The 19,254-nt window shown below is 35.6% G+C and overlaps 1 protein-coding gene across 1 annotated transcript in view; it reads left to right on the top strand.

The window, feature by feature from the left end:
* MALRD1 (MAM and LDL receptor class A domain containing 1) overlaps positions 1–19,254 on the top strand; it is a 239,243-nt gene that overhangs the window by 100,456 nt on the left and 119,533 nt on the right. Inside the window, exons 26-27 of the mRNA XM_058831049.1 lie at positions 2,396–2,687; positions 18,438–18,683. Coding sequence (XP_058687032.1) covers positions 2,396–2,687; positions 18,438–18,683 — 538 coding nt within the window. The remainder of the gene's footprint in view (positions 1–2,395; positions 2,688–18,437; positions 18,684–19,254) is intronic.

The following is a 19,254-nucleotide window of genomic DNA, read 5'->3' as shown; positions in this document are numbered from 1 at the left end:
TGGAATGATTCTTGAGGAAAAAAAATCCCATCCTTTTGTAGAGAAGTCTGGATCAGATCTAATTTCATTGAAGCCATAAGAAAAAATGTACTTTGCTGAGAAAGAAGAATGATTCTGGAAGTAAATTAGCACTCCATGAGATACAGATGAAGCTGACAGTAAACAGCATCTGATTTATAATGTCTTATGCAACTCATCCAAAGTAGCAAACAACTATTTAATGGTTTCTGATTTTATGGAGAAAGTGTTTATAAGTGCAGTAACAATTGGTTTTCAAAGAATGCAACTGCAAAAGGATGTTTGACAGAGAGCTTTGTCACCAGCTCTACTCTAGAGAATGGAAAAGGGTAAGCCTTGATTTTCCAAAACATTACACCACAAACATTGTGGTAACTTCAACTTGAACATTTTTTTGCAAAACTGGAATAAAAAGTTTCCTGGTTTTGATACATCTTTTATAGTCTTCCTTAAAAATATAATTTCCTAGAAAATTTAGCCTTATTTTGAAACTGCAAGTTTACCTTTATACATCTAAAAAGTAGGCCTCTCAAGAGGACAGTTTTTATGAGGCCATTTTTTAAAAAGCTTTGGAAATTAATTGTTTGTGTGATCACAGAACTGTGCTCATCAAATGAAGGTGGTCTTAGACTGAAATAGTCCTCAACAGTTTACTGGCTGTGCAGGTGACATCCCTGTGCAAAATGTCAAGTCACAAACCTCTAGTTTCGTTTATCTCATACAATTCCTGAGGAATATTCCTGAACAAGGAATTTATCTGTAACTTAGAAAGAATTCTGCTTATGTTTAAAATTTCTAACCAGTTCATTTTACCGAAACATTTCTCTCTGAAAACTCTCCTAACTCTTTATAGATAAGAAAGTCAGGAAGTATTAAATATAAAGGGTTTGATTTTATGATTCAAAAGAAAACTTGAATAACTATGATATCCAGTAGCAAAATTTAATATAGCCATTATAAAACTATCTTAAAAATTGGAACCATGTTAATTTTTTGTATTGCCTAAAATACACATATTAAAAAAATTCTGCTTATACAAACATGGATATTTTGGCCTTCTGCTTCTAGCATCATATTTGAGAGTATCTCCTTCGCTACATTATCTGGTTTGTGCTCTAAAAGTAACATTTTCACTTTTTGGCTTCTATGAAGCATAAAACATATGCAAAGTAATGCAGAATAACTGAGAATGATATGTTGACATCTGTACTGTTATGATGTCTCACACGTTAAATGCAATTAAGTGCTTGAAATGTAACTATGGGGAACTGTTGCTTTTATCATGGAAAACTATTTACAAAAACACAAAAGTTTATGCACCTTGTACAGACCAAACACTTAAAATTCATGATGTGGCCTGAAACAGTCATATTTATGGTATTTTACTTTTTGAAGGTTCTAAGCAGTTCTGAAACTTACACATAGAAAATGACCGAAGGAAGTACAATTTCTGGTATAGGAAATTGTATAAATGGAAAAAAATATTTCAGGATCCAAAACCTCATTAAGATCAGAGAGCCCCCTGAAGTATTTTACTCCTTCTGATGGGTTATTTGAGAAGAAAATGCTGCATCATATATTACAAGAGACTTAGTATGGGATCTTAGACCATGTCAAATCATTGGAAAAGGAACATTTACATCAATGGGACAAGTTTTATGCATAGAAAACAAATATAGAGCAGTAACTATAAAGGGACATAAATATATAAAAATATTTTGTCTATATACAAGACTTTAAGAGACAAAGCTCCATCTTCAAAAGGAAGAGAAATCCAAGACTGAATTGGAAAGAACTGGGAGTGCAGCTAATGATTTTTTCACAGTGATCTTTTTCTGTATATACTTCTTCTTTTGTATTTCAAATTTTCCCCATTTTTACTAAAAATATATAAATCACTGTTTCTTATCTCTTATTAGGGGGGACTTTTTTGCACATGTCCACGCAGAAATTTTGCTCCCATTATAGATTGGATTATTTTCTAATTGCACACTCTATAATCTACACAAACACATTTTTAACCAGAAAATTGTTTGGTAAATTGAAGTTGCTTTCTATATTGTAAATCGCACTGTGTCATTCCTTTGTTTCCTTAAAAAGTATCTTAGTTCTTTTTCATTTAAATGCAAGAGTTATTCTAAGGGATGCAAGAGCTGCTGTTGAATATTTTAATGCTGGTTTTGAAGTTTGGCTTATGGACTAGGTAGAGAATTGCCACTAGTAAGTTGTTTTGTTGCCTTTTGATTAAATTATTTTTCAATCAGTAAAATTAATGACTACACTGAATGCTATTAATTTAAGAATTAGAGTAAATACAATAGCAGAATTTGACTGAAGTCACCTATTGCATGATTTATGGTCTCGTTTTTGCTTACAGATAATTTTCTATTATCATATGTATGGAGCTCACGCTGGATCTCTGATTATCTACCAGAGAAGTACATTGAAACACGAAAAAATTCTCCTCAATCTTAGTGGAAACCAGGGAAATTTCTGGCAGCGCAAGGCACTGACCCTGTCTGGAGATGAAGATTTTCAAGTTGTCTTCGAAGGAATAGCTGGAAAAGGTGCCAAAGATGGCATAGCACTTGATGACCTCACTTTTTCCAGGGACTGCTTACCATCCCAGGAGTTTTTACCAGCAGCACCCACAGGGCTACCTCCAACAGGTATGTTCCTGCTATGGACAGTCTATGTAAGCTTAGAAAGATGGAATAGCAGCATTATTTTAATTTCTTTGTCTCTCTTTCAAAAGAGAAATAGTATGGGTATTATACATGCATACATATTATACATGCTAAAGACATGTAGAAATTCTAACACTTTTAGGCAGCCCATGAAATTCTAATAAAATCATTTTATGAAATAGTTGTTTGGGTACTGAGTCAGCCGTTGTGAATCTGCAAAGCTTCTTGTCCAGCCATGTACACTTAGCCAATATCCTGCTTAATTTAGTAGAATTTATTTATCAAAAGTTGTAAAATAGAATTTTGTAAAATAAAGAACTGAGAGGGACAGAGCTAATATGGATAGTTTGCAATAAGGCCAGCAGGCTTAAATGTTTTTTGGCTGGTAGGAATTGCGACTAATACTGCTTAGGCACCATATCCATCTTCTGCCAGTGTGGTATGGTGCCAGCACCAGTGCAATTATTTGCACCATCCTCACTTACTGCACTAGGGAAATAAGACTCAGTAAACATTTACCAGCAATTACACAGTTTGGATGGGGATGGATCCCAACAACCCCAAGGTAAGAGCTAGTCATGAAAGCACTGATGCTGTATGTTAGCAGTATTTGCTTGGACACAAATGATGAAGGAGAGACTCTTTTTGACAGAACAGGACAAATCTTTTTCCTCCTTCCACATTTATCACAGAGCTACTGAAATGTAACACCCTGAAGTGGAATTTAGGAGATGCATTTTGTTCCTGGGCCTACTACAAATTTCCTGCATGGCTGCAGAAAGTCATTTTATCTCACTTCTCTGTCTTTCTGATCAATAAAACAAAGTTAATATTTCCCAGTGTCAAGGACTACCACGAGAATGGATCATTAATTTATGTGAGCAACTTTGCTCTGTTACTGCTGCTAATGAGTAGCCTTCTCCTTTAGGAAGTCATTAAGCACTGCTCAGGCATTGGGAAGTAACACTGATGAGACTACATCAAACCCAAGAAATTGCACTGAACTTTGAGCACAAGATAAGCAGGAAAGATATGGGCAAAATTTTCCAGACATCTCACTGATAAGGTGCCAGTTCTAGTACTATTGGTTTCCTACTTCTGCCAAGCCAGTCATGGAAATTTATTGCAAATGAGATTTGTGTTTTAAAGTTCAGCTTTATATGAACGTTACCCCAGGAGGAACACTAGCCAAGCTTTCTGATTCTTTATTTTTGTTGTATTCAGGCTCTATTCTCTTAATGGGAGTTGCATGTCCCTGTGGCAATGTTAGGAGCTTTAAAAGCTTTGGTTTTGATAGTAAAGGATGTTCCAAAACACTTTTATGCTTTATAATAAAAAAGATACTAAAATCTCAGGAAAGAGCCACCAGAGACTGATTTCTTGGTGTAGCTCATCTAAGATGTACTTTGTGAACTTCAGAGGTTCACAACACTTTAAGGCAATGGTTGAAATTCATCCTTACAACAAAACATATTTTTTATATTGACAAATTTAATTTGTCCAGGATAAGAGTTTACATGACCCACTGAGGGGTTCAACTTACAGCTACTACTTAGTGGTATCTGTTGGCATCACTGCCCGTAAGCAGGTCTGCTTCTGCCTACAGAAATGCTCTGAACTGTGGCAAAATGCATGCTGGGTGTTGTGAAAATTGCCCTGTAATGCAATTTTTTAAAATAGAACCAGCTAGAATGGCCACGATGATCAGCTGCAAAAATCTGCTGCCCTCGACTTGTCTGCTTATATGTAGAAACAAAGAACAAAGGAAAGTTTAACCAAAAGTAAAACAATTATGTCCACTGATCAATTTTTTAAAAGTTTCTGAGGATGAAGAAGATCTGTTACCTTCTTGTCTCCAGCTAGGGAATGTATCTGCTAAGAAAGTAAAAATATTTCCTCTTTAAGGGAGAAATTTGTAGTTTTTGAGGTCTACTCTAATACAATTCCCTATCAAATTTTATTTCTTTTAGATAATATTTGTAATGCACATATCAAAGGAGATTCTTCTGAGCCTTATTGATTCATATCACTGTGTAAGACAAGTGTACTAAGTAGTCTTTGCTTGTTATTTCTGCACATAGAGTCATATGGCAATGAATGTAAAGACAAAATAGAACAGAATCATTAAATGTTCCCATCTGTGACACAGACTCACCATTCAGAAGAATTTTTCCTTGACTCTATGTAAACACCGTGAAATTCTGCACATTAACAAAAATATATTCTAAGGTGGCTGTTTCTTTCAGCCAAACATGCAGTAATGTTTAAAAGCTGGAAGTGAGCACTGGACAGCTAGAAAAAATTATTTTGAAAGTTAGCATTGTAATTTTCTGTAAACTACAGGATGCTGTAGATAGTTCTCAATATGCTGCTTAGCAACGACAATGCTGAACTGCAAAGCCACTGACAGCCATTTAAATTGCTGGGTCTGAGGAACAATAAACATCATTTTAGGCTGGGTCTTATCAAATTTTCATTGTATGAACATCAGTTTTTGCTCATGGGCCACAACAGTACTGTGTGGAGGAAAATGCAAAGACAATTTTGTTCTAATAATGCTATTTGTGCCTGTTGCTGTGTCTCTGCAGCGTGGTAAGATTTTTGAGTTCAATTCTGCCTTGTGTAAAAGGCTGTCTGTACCCACATCAACCCAGGAAGAGACCCTGGCCACAGTGAACCTCGTGAAAGTTGCACTTGATTCTGCATTTGGTGTGTGTGGCAAGGTTTTGGTGGCAGGGGCTACAGCAGTGACTTCTGTGAGAAGGTGATGGAAGTTTCCCTCGTGTCCAACAGAACCAACTCCAGCTGGCTCCAGGATGGACCCACTGCAGGCCAGGGCTGAGCCCACCAGTGATGGTGGCAGCATCCCTGTGATAACAGATTTAAGAAAGGGAAAAATTGTTGCACAGAAGCAATTTCAGCCAGAGAGAGGGTGAGAATACGCAAGAGAAGGGTACTTTGCTGGTACCAGGGAAGAGGAAGGAGGAGGTGCTCCAGGTGCTGGAGCAGAGGTTCCCCTGCAGCCTGTGGTGAGTTGGGCTCATTGCAGCCCATGGAGGTGAACGATGGAATTGATCATTAATTAACTGTAAGTATGAATAATATTTCATACTTACAGTTGTTAACAAAAGAGACATCATGGTTTTGACAACAATTTCCATGATCTCTAAACTTGCTTTTCTTATCTTCTTTCTATCCCTTCCCTCCTGCAGTGTTGTTACTATAAAAATTGCAGATCCCTCTATCAGAGTTTCTGCTCATGTCTCCCACCATTCATCTGGGAATACAACAGCTGCCAAGGGCTGCCTGATCAGATTAGCTGGCTACAATAAAGAAAAGTTATTCCCAGAGACTAGAGAACTGGTATCTGCTGACTTCAGTTTCGTAGAGAAGACAGTTATTTCCAGCATATTAAAAGCAAATCACTAAAGTGTGGAACATGTCTTTGAGAACTTTGAGAACATAGGAATATTAACAGAGAATCACATCAAGGTCCATTTCACTTGATATCCTCTCTACTGCTGTCAGTGAGATGCTGAATATATATGATACTTCCTTTTAATGTTATTAATATTTCCTTTTTAGGAGACCTTATGAACCAAATGTGGTTTTGGATATGTAGCAAACCATAATGTAATTGCCTTCTGTATAGAGCCTGGTTTCCCTAGAAGCACATTCAGTATAGTCCCCTTCTCATTTTTTGCAGCAAGTTGTACAGTTCTGCCACTTAGTGAGAAAGTGACTCTGTTTTTACCCTTTTTTTACTGAAAATAGTGAACAGTCAAACACACCTACTCCATATTGTTCTGTATGCGATCATCTTTAAGCATTATTACACACTGAAGGAGTTTCAAATTATTTCTTACACAGAATCTATTCCTTACATTTTCTTTTCTCTGACATTTATGAAAATCCACTATACTCTTTTGGGATTGTAAAATCAGGTCTGCATGGAGCATTTAGGAATGACACTGTAACAAAATTGTTCTTTTTCTCTTTTCTTTCCTGATAAATCCTAAAACTTTGATTGTTTTGCCCTTTTTGAACATTGGGCTTTTGTGTTCTCGGAACTGCTTCAGAGTGGTAGTGATGGGATTTCTGTGAAAGATGGACTGTGTTATTCTGTGTAACTCGATAACATCCCATTTCATTGCCAGTCACTCAGGGTGCAATTCATTTGCTAAATTGTGACTTTTTATCTCCAGTGTAGTTGTATAAAATATTGACACACCTGTCGGGGCTGGATGTTACAGGGATTATAAGGAAGTGAATGTCCTGCAATGGCAGCTGATACCAGAAAGGTTTTTTAGTTCATAACTAGCACTGGGTACAGTCCCATTAAGCAAGTTCATTTCAACAAAAAACTTTTCCTATTATTCATAGTTATTCCTAGTTTATATCACCTTGAATACCTTCATATCTCTGGCAAAGTTTCTTAATTCATAACTCATGCACTTCCCTTTTCTTTTAAAAGCAAACATTAAAGAATGCAGTCCTGCTGTTTTTCTGTTCCTTGGGGATATTTTTGTTTTGGTTCATTTGGATTTTTTTGTTCCATATTGATTTTTAAATCATTTTAGTACAAATTTATACTTCACAAAAAATTTTTTAAATTTTTGGAATTTGGTCAGCAACATAATTAAAATAAATATGTGCAAAGTGATAGAATAATCAGGAAATCAGATTTGCCAAAAATATTTTCATTTGAAATATTGCTCAGAACTCTAGAGTGTGCTCTAAAGGCCAAAGGACATTGCTTATAGCCCTCTTTTGCAGTTATAATTAAATCTATAAAAGTTTATAGACACATAAATAGAAATAACTTTGGCAGTTTTTGTAACTAATATATAATTACAAGAATAATAAATTTTTATGCTTCAGTGCATAATGTGATCTACTGAAAAGAGGAAAAAAACCTCTTTATGCAGAATTAAACAAATAACAAAGCATTTATGGCTTCTTTTGAAACAGCCAGCATTGACCATTGACTGAGGAAACAGCATGTGAAATGAATAAAGTATTATTTCTAAAGCATTTTAAAACAAGTTCTGGGAAGAGAAAGAAATAAAAATAAACCTGAAACCAAAAAAATAAACTATTTTCCCCAAAACAACAACAAAAGCTTAAGAAAAAACAATCAACCAACTAAACAAAGACCCCAAACAAAAAAAAATATAAAGAGGGCTCGTCATTTCTCTTGGGAGATTGAATCTGTCCATGTAGTTGCCTTAATTACATACAGCAGATTGTGAATTTTTTTTTCTTCATTGGTGCCTGTACTGCATCATATTCTTAGATATATCTAGAATGAAGTTCTATGCAAGGGGCAACTTTTATTTTCACCTATGCAGTAATACAAAAGATTTATCATGGTGGTATTTTAAAACCAAGAAATCTACATGTTTTATTTTTTTCTCTGTCTTTTTGATACATTATACAATTATTTCCATATTATTCAGAAAAATGGTAGAAATATACTTTAGAATATGTAGATTGGTTTAGGGACTTTATATAAAGCTACTACTTTTAAATATGTAGTCATGAATACAGGTGACTTGAATTCAAATTCTACACATACTGTCCACCTGTTATGAGGAAAATTATCCTTTTATTGACTGTGAAGGAGAAAAATATATAGCCCAGATTTTGGTGGTGTATCTTCTAATTCTGTTGAGCTTTCTCCAATTAAATTCCAAATCTGTGTAACTGTAATCATTGTACTTTATCAATTTATCTGGAAATATTACCCTTTCACCACCTATTTATATATCCTATATACCACCTATACATCTTCTGATTCTTTTTGCTTGTTTGTGGCTTGAGATCTGATCTATCTCCTTTTATTTTGAGCTCTAATCTTACCAGATTATATAAAGGTTGGAAAGCAATGTGCCCATTTACTAAATAAAAAAGAAAATCATATAGATTTTTTACTGGTCTAATTTGCAAAATAATGACAAAAATTTAGAATGAGTTGTAATTTTTAGGAAGTTAAAATTATTTTTTTCCACCATTCTGTGGGGATTTAGGATACATTTCAGTCCCTACCAACTACAATATTTGAACATACAGTAAAGTACAGATAATTTGCAGAAATTTCCCATAATTTATTATAATTTTATGTCAAAGAAGTTATTCTCACATCTAATAGAGACATTAAAGCCCACAAATTCTTTGTATCAGCAGTCAGATGAGAGCAGACCTAAACTGGGCTCATAACTGATTACAACTCTAGAAACTGGCCTACAGAATGTGATTAATGTCATCCCAGAACATGATTAATCTCATCTAAGGTCCTTGGAGGTAGGGCATTGTCAGGCCCTGTTTTATGTTTCACAAAGCTGTTTAACATCTTCAGAACTTTTTTTTAACTTTTGGGTCTCCATGGTCTTGTTTCTGGGAAAGGTGTCCCAGGCATCCAAATAAGTATAATGTCAGGAGAAAGGAGCTTTTGGTGCTGGCAGTTTGATGTGAATCTCTGAGCAGCAGGTGAGGGCAGGTATTTATATTTAAATTCACAATATGAGCTGGTAATTCATTTTGGCAGTGAGTAGCTGGGGTTTGGGAATAGCTTTTCTAACCAAACTGCTCCAAAAACTGTAAGAGGAAATTCTGGTACTATATTTATAATGGAGAACCCTCTTAAAGAGCTCTGCTCTTTCATTTTCTCTCTAATGGGAGAACCAAGTAAGAAGACTTTTACCAAATCTGAGCTTTCTCAGGACCACCAGTGCTACTGTCATTATTACCTCTTGTTATTAGACATTTCTCTGTGTTATATATTCCACATTCAGAGCTGGCCTTTCCTTGGGTGATCTGAGAACATGAAAGCTGGAAATCTGCTCTGCATTCCAAGAACTAGATAAAAAGTTGCTCCTACTTGTCTGTAATGACTTCTCTTTTTTTCACACATCTTAGAGAAATGATGTTACAGTACAGAGCATTCTTAGAAATATCAGATGTTTCTACTATTAAGTCTTGCAACAGCAAAAGTGATCTGAACAAAAAGTTTTATTTCACAGAATTTAGTCCTATTTTACCTTTAGTGCATTACATCTTTGATGGGCATTTGAATTTTCTAGACGTCCTGGAACAAAATTTCTACATGTGGTTAAGACTGAAGACAAGTCTGGGTCTTTATTCTCCTTCTCAAAGTGTATGAAACAAAATTTAACTCATGTATTTTTTTTAAGCACATGCTTATCAATAGTCACTTTGGACTGCATTTTACATTCCTAGTTAGGAATTTACATTTTCAATAGGGTATACTGTAAACAAAGAAAAACATTGTTTTTAACAGGATATTTGTAAAGTTTATTTGAAAGTTCGCTTTATGCTTTGTGCTTTACATCAAGAAACATTTCAGGCAACTCACTTCACAGCTTCACTTTCATTCTCTGAACTTTTGTTCTCAAATATTTCAACAGAATATGACTTCCAAGTAAAATGTTATTTTAGCTTTCACAAGGTAGTGAACTATCCCAAGATGTGCCTGGATGCTGTTTAGTGTTAGGATAAACAAAGTTAGTACACGAATAAGGGGTATAAAGACTGTTAACTGTCAAAATTTATTAAGCATTCTTGCCCATGGAAGGAGCACAATTATTTGTTGCTCGAAAGTCAGATCAGCCCCTTGGTCCATCATCCATGTTGAAGAAAAGAGATAATGAATGTGTTAAACACCTCAGCCTTGTCTCTGTCAATTTGGGAGGAGATCATCCTCATCCTGTAGTCAGTTGATTGCCATTAATATATTTGAAAAAACTCCTTTTACTGTCCCCCCACAGTTCTGCCCAGCTGAGCTTTTGCTGCACATTTTTTTTCCCAACAGTGGCCAGCAGCATCTCTGCATTTTTCCCATGTCACCTGCCCTTGCAGCCACTGGCTATACATCTTCTTTTTTTCCCTATTTCTGAGAGAAGATTCTTGTTCAGCCAAGATGGCCTCCTGCCTCACCTGCTTGACTTCTGACATTTGGGAATTGCCTGCTCCTGTGCCTTTATTGGCAGATGATGTTTAAAAAAGTGACCAGCACTGATGGATCCCAGCACTTGCAAAAGCATTTCCCCAGGCAACTTTAATTTCTTGAGCAGTCTGAGGCCTGCTCTCCTCAGGTCCAGAGCTGAGGTTTTGGCAGTTCTCCTGTCAACAATATCCACTTTGCTCATGAGATCCACACTGATGAAAAGCTGTAGATTAAGGAATTTGTCAAAGCTTCAAAAGAAGATTGTGTAAGAAATTATTTGGCTTCTATTGGACTTAGAGCTGAAGGTTTGGGCTAGGTAAATATGAGGGGTTTAGGTAGTATTGTTTTCTTGGATTTCAGGGCTGTTGGTGCTTTTCTCTGTATTTCCCTTACCTTCCTTTCCAAGCAGAGGAGAGCTGAATGGCAGAGCTTGCTGTGTAAATCCTGTGTAAATCCTGTGAAGTGGCACTAAACAATTCCATCTGGGTTGTTTTTCTAACCATGAAGTGTTCTGCTCTTTCCATTTTCAGTCACTTGCTAAGCAGATGTGCTACTACTTGCTTACCTCAAAGTGTTCTGGTGAACAGGAACACATGCTGAATGGCAGTGCAGTTAATAAAGTTATTAATGCTTTCGGGAATAAGTGAGCGTACTGGATTGGATTAACATTAAATGAGAACAATAAAATTTCTTTTTGTCTTAATTGTTCATCCTAGCTGGAAAAAAAAGATAAGGAGCAGAATTCCTTAGTCACAGTAGGAGACAGTGTAACAATATTACAGAGTAACAGTGCCAAGTGTACCTCCTGTTGCTTTCAGATCCTTACCTCAAAGCTCTTTTGCTGACTTTATAGGAATAATTTTATTCTTTTTCTTTCAGTGTCTGAGGAAAAAACCATGTAATTCAGAGGAAGGGAAATACATATTTGTACATATTTGAATATTCAAATATTTTCAAATATTTAAACATATTTGAAGCTACATTTCTATAAGATACTCTGTGATTAAGGAGTTTGTTGGTGTCTTTCTCCTCCATCAAGCATAAGGCATTTTTCCTTTTCTTGTTGACCTATTCAGTGGAGGCTTAGATGTGTGTGGAAGGCTGTTCATGACACCAATGGAATATTTTAATCATCATGTCCTCTTCAAATGAAGGTGGTAAATAAACTAATCCTGAAATGTATTCCTTCTGAGTAATGACAGATGAGGGTTCATAGGGGTCATGACATTCAATTTAATCAGTTTTGGGTAGCTTTAGTTTCTCCTACACCTGACCCTTACATATTTCTGAAGAGTTAAAATATAGCTGTGTTTAAACGTTGTCATTCTCTATAGAAATTCTGAGCAAATAATGTATTTTGCAGCTATTTCTTGCTTTAATCTCATCTGTACACAAGTGAGAATTCTCCAGAACCATTTCCTTTGTAGTTTAAATTTGTGTTGTTGAATATTAATACTGATTTAAGGGAAAAGGTTGGCATTCATAAACAGTAGAGATCCCCAGCTGATAATAGATGTATTTTTTGTTGTCTTCCCCTTTGAATATTGAACAGTCTTATGTCAAATTAAAGATGTGACTGGACCACCTCATAGTGTCTAACATGGTGAAGAAAATGCCATTCCTGGAAAACATCTGAGGTCTCATGGACATAAAATAGAAAGACTTTTTACTGCTTATACTATGTGTTCCTACCTGCCTTTATTTGCCAGAGAAAGGTTTCTCAACGTACTTTTGTTCATACTTTTTGTTCTGGAATGAGTGTTTCTCATGTTCTGGGACTTCATGTCCACTGTCCCCTCTCACCAAGGTTAAATCTGGCCAGGACAGTGCTCTGACCTCTGGTCTCAGAATCAGGACTGTGACTCTAAATCACAACTGTTTGGTCAGGTTTTGAGTAGGATCTGGGGGAAGTGCTTTCCACCTGTCACATTTAGTGAGCACAGTCCAGCAGTTCTGGCAAGTTTGAAGATAAATCACAAAGGTGATTTATCACTGCACTGCAGCTTCACCTTCCACTATATGCTTTGGGGAACAGCTTGGGGTATGTGGAGAATATGAAACAAACACAGCCTGTGATGATCTCTCCCCCTTCAGATTCAGTTATAACATCATAAAATGCTTTTAGTTCACTGTTTAACCAACTTTTCATTGATCTCCTTGTAGAAATTCCTTTCTGAAATACCTCAGCTACTGAGAGATTGTGAAACCTGTTTCTCATGCTCAAACTGTTCTAATTTATGGGTGTCTGCTTTACCTCATGCTTATACTTTAGATTCAATCTCCAGACTTTTCTCCCATCAGAAATGCAGCCAGTGAAGCCACTAACCAGAGCCTGGTCTTGACACGAGGGAATACAGATGCCAGTCTTCCACCCCCCAGACAATCAGATAATAGTTGCACCATTAAACCACAGGTCATAACTAAACCATTTTGGGCTCTAAGATAGAGAGGTCACCAGTTATGCACCAGTCCAGGCTCCCATAAAAGCACTGTTACATTGATCTGCTTCAGGCAAGGTGTCAGTCTACAATTACATAGCATTTTGTGTGAGCTTCAAGTTGTACTTCTAAAGGACATACAGCAACTTTTTGACATATTTTTAGGACTGTGGATGTGGTACCAAAAGAATGTTTCTCTTGCTGTGTCTTTATTAAGGAATTCAGGTAGTGTATTTTGGTTTCAGTTATTTGAGCCAGAACATGGCAACCCCAAATTTTGTTCAATATAATTTTATTTTGGATTTTTGCTAAGAGTAAACTCAGGATTACGAGTTAAACTTTTCGCTTTAGTTAGTATTTAGTCTTTCTCACTGTAGTAGATGCATATGATGAAAAAAATGATTTTTCTGGAAAAGCTTTGCTTAAAAACTAAATGTAAATTCCTTTTCCCTTAGTATTTCTTGGTCCACCCTCAGGAAGATAGGTTATAAATTTCAACATGGCTTTGGAAAGGGAAGACTGTATAAAAGAAGTGATGTATTACTGTTAAGTGTGTGTCCTGTTACAAGAGTTTTTCTTGCTTGTCCTTTTCTTTATTTTGGAGACATAGACCACCTGATTAGCACTGGAATAACAATATTAACATGTCGTTTATATCTTGTTTCTGGCAAGGAAGAAACCAGTCAATGCTATTGCAGTGGAAGGAGTTCATCTTTCAATGAATTCAGGCCTAGGTCTCTTCTTATTCACTATGGGGATTTACCACCCGAACAGATTAACTAAAAACTACCTTTTAAGTTGCCCTACTAGCATGTTTTATAGAATAAATAGGTGTAGAATTACTCAAGCAACATGGAAAATATGCACTATTTCTATTACTGAAGGTATTAGTATGCCAGCACTGTAAGAGTGGAGGAGTTAAAAAGACCTTGTGCTGCTTTCTCTAATCAAAACCTGTTTTTTTATTTCTTTTGAGTGAATGCACATTCACATGCATGTAAGCAATTGAAACAGAATCTTTTGTTCTTTATAATATTGTTTTTAGCATTGCCATGCTTTAGAATATATGCAGTAATGTAAGTATGAAGAAGCACCAAGTAGCCCCTCTTGCCTTCAGGTCAGAATTTCTAGCAGCCTTAAATGATGCAAAGCACCATGTTAGGGCCCATTGAATGTGTCACAGGTTGGGTATGTCTTAAAGTGTATTGAGTGCCTGACAAAAATCAACACTTTTCTAATAAGAAAGTAGCAACAAACAAAACAAAGAAGATTCTTCAGTTCTCTGTCATGAGCAGAGACAATAATATTGAACAATTGCCTATCTTGCTGTTTATGTTTTTGGTTATTTTTGGTTCTGAGGTTGAATATTACTGGATTCGATTACTGGAAAAGAATTCTCTTATGTTTGTGTGTGGGAATAGTCAAGATAAAAAATTAATTGAGGAAGTTTTGGTTGTTGGAGGAGCTTTTATCTGCTCTTTGTTGTGGCAGTAACTTAGATTCTCAGTTTCTTCTAAAAGTCCCTTTTGCAAATGAACTCAAGCTGTTGTTTTTCTAACTTTCAGTTGTTCAGAATGCAAATCAATATGTCAAAGTATTTGCAAGGCTTACAAAACCAAATGTTTGCACTCAATTGGAGAAAATAAAACCTATTTCTTTAAAAAAATGCTGATATAATATCATAATTTTAAATATTTTTTTTTCCACCAGCACCCCAACATCTGAAAGTCTTTAAAAATTATTTTCATTTCCAAAGCTTTGCTTTTGAAATGAGATGCATTTTTCACATTCCTGCACTGACAAGTCAGTATTACCATGCATCATTAACAGTGTTGAAAGCACTTTTCTCTGTGTCCTTGGGCTACACTGGTGAGATACTAGAGGAGAGATGTTCTTGTTAACAAATTATTTTTGTAAGGACACATAGATTTCAGTCATACAGTAATATCAACTCAGAGCAAGAAGGATAGTGGAGTAATTTTTACAGGAAAAAACTCAGAGATCTAAATTATCCAGAGAGCCCCTATCCCTGGGATGTCACACTCTAAGTCTGCTGATTAATTACTCTGGCCTCTATACCAGACTGTGGTTCTACAGGAGCCCTAGCTGTGATTTAAAAGAAGGTATGCTTCTAGCTATGTGAATATAAATAAAATATTTTGAAAATATTTTGAAGCATTTTTCATAGCTACTGAAGGGTTATTCCAATAATTGTAAATTATCTCATTCATTTGATTTTGGTTTGGTTTGGAAAATATCAGTGCTGATACTATTAAATCTAATAAATTTAAGAAGGTTAACAGTTTATTAAATTTAACAACTTTAAAATAATCCAAATTAGAACATAATCTGGCCACTTCTGGAAAGGATGATAAAAATAATTTTATAAATACATTAATAGCAAAAGGAGTGGAAAGGAAAACCTCCATTCCTTATTGGATGCAGAGGAGAGTATGAGGAAAAAATGAGGAAAAGTACTTGAGTACTTGAGACCTCCTTTACTTCTGTTTTCAATAATATGACAGGTTGTCCTCAAGAAAAAATTATTTTCTCTCTTGATGTTTCCAAGTAAATTTCATTTTTTTCAAAATCAATTCAAGAAAAGCACACTTATAAATCAAGGAGATTAATCCTGTTCCTAAAAACATATTTTAAAATATGAATGTTTTACCTGTTGATTTTGCTCAGGGTATATAAACAAGGGGATTATTAGCTGGCACAGCTGCTTTCCTCTGTTGTATAAATTCTCCTCAATGCAAGGATTATTTATCTGAAGGATACATATAAAGATAAGATAAAAAATGTTTATCTGAAAGGAGTTCTAAGAGTCCCTAAGGGCCTACTGCAGCCTAGTGTGTCTATGCAGTTACCACATAGGACAAAAAGTCTACCCACTAATAATCCTCAAGAAACACTGAGTGGAGGAAAAATTTACTGAACCTTGTAAAGAAGAAGTTCCTCTCAATTAAATACCTCTCTTATACCCCACAGGAATCTGTATAAACAGTGTTTGAACAATTAAGATTCAGAAAAAATAGGGAAGAAAGTGAACTCTAAAAACAAATTCCTTTTCATGTAGGTTTGGGGTAGTTTTCTGGGGGAGGGGAGGTTGTTTGTTTGTTTGTTTAGTGAAGTTTTTTTCCTACAGTTTCAAAGCCTTAGAAATGTCATTTAAAGAGAAGCTATATTATGGCAGTACATCCAGAAGCAAGTCACGTTACAGACTCACTTAGGCAGTGTAATATCATTCATTACACATGCTTGGAAAGATTCATTCATGCCAGGATTCAAGATGGATTTTTTTGTTTTTCCCCAGGAAACAAAGACTTCCACTTTTCAACTCTGCTTTTTTTTTTTTTTTTTTTTTTTTTTTGTAACCTGAAATTGGAAACAATGCTACAAAGAGACCTCAAAATGCAATAGTTACTGCAATTATTAATCATTGAACTGCAAGGGAAAATATTTCAAGGTATGAACTACATCTTGAAATTTAAATTCCTAGTTTGCTGACAAAATAAATGTTTTTCTAAATTCTTACTACCATCACTTAAAAGAAAGGTAGGGTTATAATAACTAGCTCCTAAAAATATATGTCACTTAAATTAGACAGCAATTTTATAATAAATCTCTGTCACCCTTTGGGATAAAACACAAATGACTGAAATTCTGAAGAAGATTGATAGGAGCTTCTGATGGACACTGACTGATCCATCAATACAATTGCACCATTCTTTTGACAGGACCATTTTCAGAGATCATATACTAATAAAAAATTTCACTGATACTTTTATAAAGTTGTAGCTGCAAACTTCAAACAAGTCTTTTTCTTCTGGTCAGAGATTATCCATTTTTCTTGTCTCCAGATTTCGAGATCTTTGATGTTCTCAACTTTCTAAGTCAGTATCAGATTTTTATTCTTATGTGCTTCTTTTTGATCAGGACTTTTTCATCCTTTTTCTGAGTAGTTTTTAAGAGCCAAATCATACACAGTCTTTTGAATCAGACCTGATACATATTTTTATGTTGCGCAGAAATCAGGAATTAAAAATTAATATTTTACCTGGAAATTTTGCTAGATATTTCTACCATATTCCAATATGTATTTGTATTTTAAATTTATTTTAATAAGAATTACATTAGGAGTATTTTAACTTGAAAGGTGGGGGTTAGCACTTGTTTTCTTTAGCTGATATCTAGAAATAAAGTGACTTGTTTTCACTTTACCCAAAACCTACAACAAAGGGTTCTGACAATGTTTTTTCACCTTGGAGTATTTGTAATTTAGAGTCTGTCTGAAACAAATGTCGTGGGATGAAGGTTGCCAACATGGGGCAAAAGAACATACCATGTCCTTTCCTCTTTTACTAATAAATCAGCTGTTTGGACCTCTTAATAAAATCCAGCCTTATATGAATGTCATTTAGCTCCTTCAAGTTAATATGGTAGTAATGGAAACAAGTTTTTAGCACCATGTGATTTTCAGTATCAATTAACTCCGATTCTCCCTGTACTTACGCAACTTTTAGACATGTACATATTTTAATTTTTAGACATACATATATTAATTTTGTCTTTTGAGCTCATATATTCATACTTGCATTTTTAAATAAAATTATGCTTGTTCATTTATTTCTGGCACAGCAGACTGTACAAAATTAAATGGGAGGGGGTCCATTTCAGAATGTTGTGTTTCACTTCTTGATTACAGAATGTACTAAAGTGCTACATTTTATTCAGAGTCCTGCAGAAATTGATCTGAAGTGAAAACATGCAACTTGGAAATAGATCCTGTGGTCTGAGTCCTACAATCTTCAGGCTGTACAATAGCAGAATTATCCCTCAATAATGGCAGGAAGACTGCACAAAAAGGACACCATCAACCTACTGAACTCATAAAAAAACCCATTAAAAGGCAAACCTCTGTAGTTAAAACAGAAAAGTTTTTTCTTCCAAATTAGAGCTCCTAAAGTAGGCTCAACTTTGCAGCTAAAATAAAATGATTTAATCCAACACCACATGAAAGGAGAATGCCAGCAATTAAGTCAGACTAGAAAGCTTTGTTAGTGATGGAATGCCTGGCTGGAGCTTGCCCTCTGAGGCTTTACAAGGGAAACAGTCATTTATTTAGGCAATCACTTGACAGAATACAAAAGAAATAAACTGATAATGGATTGGTACTTCAGGGGAACCAAAGGCTTTTAATAAAACTTTTCTGGACCACCCTCCTCCTCCTAAATATTAAGCTTTCTGAGATGTAACCTTCCAGTAACCTTGCTGGGATGCATGGCACTGTGATTCACCAGGACACCCTCATTCTTCTCTTTTCAGGCTCCTGCTCACATGGCCATAGGCAGTGCCAGAATGGCAAGTGTTACAGACCAGAACAAAGCTGTGATTTTGAAGACAACTGTGGGGATAATACAGACGAGAGTGAATGCGGAACTTCCTGCACCTTTGAGAATGGCAGATGTGGCTGGCAAAATTCCTTGGCTGACAACTTTAACTGGGTGCTAGGGGTCAGCTCTCCTCAAAGTCTTAGACCTCCCGGGGACCACACGCTTGGAAATAGAACTGGTATGTTGCTGGTTCACAAATAAGGTATAATTGTCTTCATGAAATGTCTCGTACTTTCACGGGCAGCAGGGGAGTTCTAAAATCTCTAATCAGAGTGTCATTTTTAATGAATTAGATGTGTTACAATCTAAAAATATTAATTACCCTTGTACAATAACTTTAATTTAGGAAAATTGAATCTTAGTTGTTACTCATATGAATCAGGCAAGATAATTTGATACTTGTCTGGAGAGAGGCATTTGGTCTGGCTGCAATTTGCAAGGGTGAGTTAGCTCAGCTCTGAGATCCACGGGGTCCCACTCCTCCAGAGCTTGAAGTCATTTCCAGGAAGCTTACAGTTTCCCATAGTGACTATTCATACTTTAATTTTAGACAATGTTACATAAGTAAATAAATCTCCCTAAACAAACAAAGCTCCTTTGTTAGTGCATCTCTGGTTTGTTTTGGCCAAAGCACTCAGTCATCTGCTCTTGCTCTTGCTGCAAGCTCTGTGCCTTCATATTTTGCTTTTGAAGGTCCTGTAGCTTAGACAAAGATGTTACCAAAGCTGAGCTCAGGACTGACCTTAAAC

This window comes from Poecile atricapillus, chromosome 2 (genome assembly GCF_030490865.1).
Source record: "Poecile atricapillus isolate bPoeAtr1 chromosome 2, bPoeAtr1.hap1, whole genome shotgun sequence".
NCBI classification, from domain to species: Eukaryota; Metazoa; Chordata; class Aves; order Passeriformes; family Paridae; genus Poecile; species Poecile atricapillus.
Note: the sequence above shows the minus strand (reverse complement) of the source record. Positions and strands in the feature narration are given on the sequence as shown.